This window comes from Hevea brasiliensis, chromosome 16 (genome assembly GCF_030052815.1).
Source record: "Hevea brasiliensis isolate MT/VB/25A 57/8 chromosome 16, ASM3005281v1, whole genome shotgun sequence".
Taxonomy (NCBI): domain Eukaryota; kingdom Viridiplantae; phylum Streptophyta; class Magnoliopsida; order Malpighiales; family Euphorbiaceae; genus Hevea; species Hevea brasiliensis.
The window spans coordinates 70,554,008-70,558,421 of NC_079508.1; the positions used below are offsets into that span (position 1 = coordinate 70,554,008).

The following is a 4,414-nucleotide window of genomic DNA, read 5'->3' on the forward strand; positions in this document are numbered from 1 at the left end:
TTTTAAAAGCAATTTACAATCAGAAATAACAGCACCAAATTCTGAACAATCTTTCTTTCTGAAATTCACAGCAACAAACACTTTAAAGGAATCAATCTCCACGCAAACAAGGAGAAGCTAGAGAGATGGGATCCATACAAGAACTTCACGCAAACCTAGGGCCTCCACTTCCACTGGTTTCCAACGCCCTTCAACAGAGCTAGAGATACCTGCTAAAAAGCACCTTGATGATTTCTGACAATTGCACCATATACTAAACAACCTTCATTTGAGAAGGTAGTAGCATCAACATTGCATTTGTTGGAGCCCACTGGAGGATTGATCCATTTGACCAAAGGCTGGGGAGGGGAGAACCGGTAGGGGAAGAGAGAGCAGAATTCCACTCCAACACTCGAAAAGCATTGGCAATAATCCCCTGAGCAGCCATGTCTTTCCCAAACCACAACAAAAGGCTTCTTGCAGATCAAATTTTCCAAGCCACAGTGCAAGCTTTAGAGATGAGAAAGTCTTCAACTATGGGTAGAACCAAATCAGCAAAAGATGCTAAGGATGTGTTGACTTGCAATTCCGGTAGCAACCAACATGCGCTGGCTTTAGAACAATGGCAGATAACGTGGATTAAATTTTCTTCGGAACCACACCATAAGCACGTTTCAACAACATCGATGCCTTTTTGTTGAGATTGTCTCTAGTGGGGAGGATATACCTTAGACATCTCCACAAAAAATTCTTTACTTTGGGGGCAAATCTAAGGTATGAGATTGGATGAAACATCGAAAAAGCCACACGATAATCCGACTTCACTGTATAATGCCCTTTTTTTATGAAAATGCCAAATCTTACTAACCGGGCCCTAACTCTATTAAGAGGAACTTTAGCAATGTCGCTCACAATTTATCAAAAAAACAATGTTGCTCACATCAGAAGAGATAAACAAATGACTTAAAACCAATTTTCCACACATCTATATATGCCAACCTATTATCTGCTAGTTTCTTTTTTTTTTAAGTGAATTATTTTTTTTTAATTCTTTAGGTCCAAGTGAATATTGAGAGAACCTGATCCAGAAAATATTTTAAGATAATGAAAATAAATGTAAATATTGCTTAAAATATAAAATTAAATTTACAGGTCAATTTGAATAGACAATTATAATTAAAAGAGGACTGTCACCCCTGCTCCTTCATTTTGCACTGCTTTAAAAAAAAAAACATGTGGAAGTTGCAATGAAAGGCCAACAGATGAAAGGCTCAAGGAAGTAGATAAATAAAGACAATACCAGTCGCATCAAGTCCAAGTCTATCAAACTAAAATTTTGATTGGGATTAAGAATTTTTTTTTTTTTTAAAGAAATTTTAATTAAACTTTTGATCAATAGAATTTTTTTATTTAAACTCAAATTATTAAGAAGTAAAAACACAATATACATAATGAAATCATTGTATAAGATAGATGAAACCCTATAAATCAAGTTTGGACAAATTTTTTGATTGATGGATACCTGTTCCAGTGAAAGCGAGGATAGCACTGTCTCCTTATAAAACTCAGCAGAAGAAATAAATAAGGAAAAAAAAATGAAGAAATAAAGAAAAATCCACCAATACTGTACATAAAATTAAAACGGCCGGAAGTCGATCATTTTAATTAAACTGATTATGAGTTGAGATAACTCTCAGTCTCATAGTCTACATACCACCAAACTTGATGGCATTTACAAAAGACTTTACAAACTCATTATTATTACACCACTTTCAGTCGATAGTACTTCATCCTCTTCTCCGGCTACGTATCTTAAGTCTAAGAAACCTCTTGATTCTTCTCCACAAGCCTCACTCCGTTGGCAGATCTAAGCACATTGGCCTGTTTTTGAAAAACAAAAAATGACAAGCAGAAATTTAAAGGGAATATAAAAACCCCGTTACTCTTTTGGGATGTATATCGAGAGAGAGAAAGATAGAGACTTCTCAAAAATTCAGTAAAAGAAAAGGCTGCAAAAACAATAGCTTTAATGAGGATCACCTGGTCTTCTGTGATCTCTACTCCGAACCCATCTACAATGACCAAAGATAGTGTCTTCTTGTAGCTGCCATGCTCAAGGGTGTTTGCCAATAACTGGTCATGCTTTCTACTTAGGTACGAATCAAGCTCATATACCCCTCGCTTTGTTCTATTATAGACAATCGTCAACATCAAGAAAAGAACAACATTAGAGATCTAGAGCATCAGCTAGCATTATCTTTGTTAATTGTAACTCAGACTGATAATATGGACAACTGACCTATCAGCTCGAAGGCGCTCATACTCTGGATCGTAATTCATGAAAACAAAGTATAACTCAGTTTTTCTACTACTTCCCATCCCCACTGCCTCCTCCTCCTCCTCCTCCTGCTCCTTCTTCTTCTTAACTTGTAGTTTTGTTATTGAATGATATATTTAAAATGTTCCTTTCAGCTCCACCAATTTAGTATTTATAATGAGGAACACGCTCACTTGGACTTACAGGAAAGTCTCTATTTTCTTATTGGTGACCTGTGAATTAATATTTTCTTCAAAAGGGATCAATAAAATAAAATATTTTTCTGCCTTGTCATTTTTTGGCTTTCGCTTTTTAATTTTTTTTTTAAATAATAAAAATAATAAGAAGACGAAGAAGAAAGGTGGATGTCATCAGTTAGGATTCTACCTCACTAATTAACAACGATTTTTTTTTAATCTTAATTCCAAATAATGTTAAATAATGATTCACATTTGAAGTATCCCATCTAGGGATTGTGGCAATCCTTAAAAAATGTTAAACCACACGCTTGTTTGTGAGGATAAGTCAACGCATACATGGGAGACAGGGAGAGATAATGTATGGAGGATACACAAACTCAGAGAGTGTTGACTTGATTGTGTGCACCATTAGCCATTTGGTGTTTCATGGCAAATGTAGCAATTTGTGTGATGGGTGTGAACCTCTTTATTACGTGGTTGACTATACCATAGATGTGCACATATAAGGGATAAAATATTTTTCTCTGACTTACCAATAAAGAGCATCATTAGATCACAAACTTATAATCCTTCATTAATCAAATCTTCAAAGGAAGAAAATATTGATCAAACAATCAAATATCGATTATTTATGCTTAGAAAGAGCCAATCATCCAGTCAAAAAAACCTTTTTCCACCACATGGGTGCCCACTACCCAATATATTATATCAAAATATATAGATAATTTCTACCAAAAAAAATAGATAATTAATGCAATTTCTTCTAAAGCCCTTGATTCACATACAATGTTTCTCCAATCAATTTAAAGAAACAAAGCATTATGATATATATAACACTAATTATTAAAATAAACATGGTTTGTATTATTTAATGCATTCTCCCTATTAAAAGGTCAACTATTTCAGCAATTTCTAAAGGCTCCCTATCTAGCATTTACTCGACTACCCATCGCTCATCTTGATCTTCTTGTGTCGATCTTCAACTTTGTGCCTTAGAAGAAAAATACGTCTCTTTATTGATTCAAAAGGTCAAACCCGTGAGAGAGTGTAGACCCTAAATATATAGAGCCATGATGGGAACGTGGAAAAGGATAATGTATTTAGGTATAAGAGTTGGGGCTTTTCACAAAAAATGTGTAATCGAAATAAAATAATATAAAAAAGAAATGAGATTGAAAATATTTATAAAAAAGGGATGAGATATGCTGAGCTGGAGCGGGACGCTAATTATAATAGCGTTTTTAAGGTTCGAACACTATTTATAATAGCGTTCGCATCAAAATTTTTAAAGGAAAGCTGGACGCTATTCAAAATAGCGTCCAGCTTTCTTTTAAATAATAAAAAATTATTTAAAAAAATTTTAAAGGTTGGACGCTACTTATTGTAGTGTCTAACTTTTTTTTTTAATTTTTAATTATTTTATTTTATATTTTAAATAAAATATAAATATTATTTTAATAAATAAAATTATAATATATAATATTATATATTATAATATTTTTATTATAAATATTATTTTTTAATTTAAAATTTAATAAAATAAAAAATTAAAATTAAAAAAATAAATAATTAAAAAGATTGAAGAAAAGTTGGACGCTACTTAGAGTAGAGTAGCGTCCAACTTTTCTTTAAATTTTTAATTTTTTTTATTTTATATTTTAAATAAATTAAAAAATTAAAAATATTATTTTAATAAATAAAATTATAATAATTAATATTAATTTAATAAATAAAATAATTAATATTAATTATTATAATTTTATTTATTAAAATAATATTTTTAATTTATTTAAAATATAAAATAAAAATTTAAAAAAAAAATTAGATACTGTTATAAGTATCGTACTAACGTTGAACTTTTTTTAATTTTTTTTTTAATTTTAATTTTTTATTTTATTAAATTTTAAATTAAAAAAAT

General features: G+C 31.0%; 1 protein-coding gene across 1 annotated transcript; it reads right to left on the reverse strand.

The window, feature by feature from the left end:
- Positions 1-1,610: 1,610 nt before the first annotated feature.
- LOC110656206 (subtilisin-like protease SBT2.5) lies at positions 1,611-2,441 on the reverse strand. The gene is made up of 3 exons (XM_021812819.2): positions 2,279-2,441; positions 2,020-2,167; positions 1,611-1,860 (listed from the first exon to the last, which is right to left on the reverse strand). The coding sequence occupies exons 1-3, from the start codon at positions 2,356-2,358 to the stop codon at positions 1,798-1,800; spliced, it is 291 nt and encodes a 96-aa protein (XP_021668511.2). The 5' UTR covers positions 2,359-2,441; the 3' UTR covers positions 1,611-1,797.
- Positions 2,442-4,414: the final 1,973 nt, after the last annotated feature.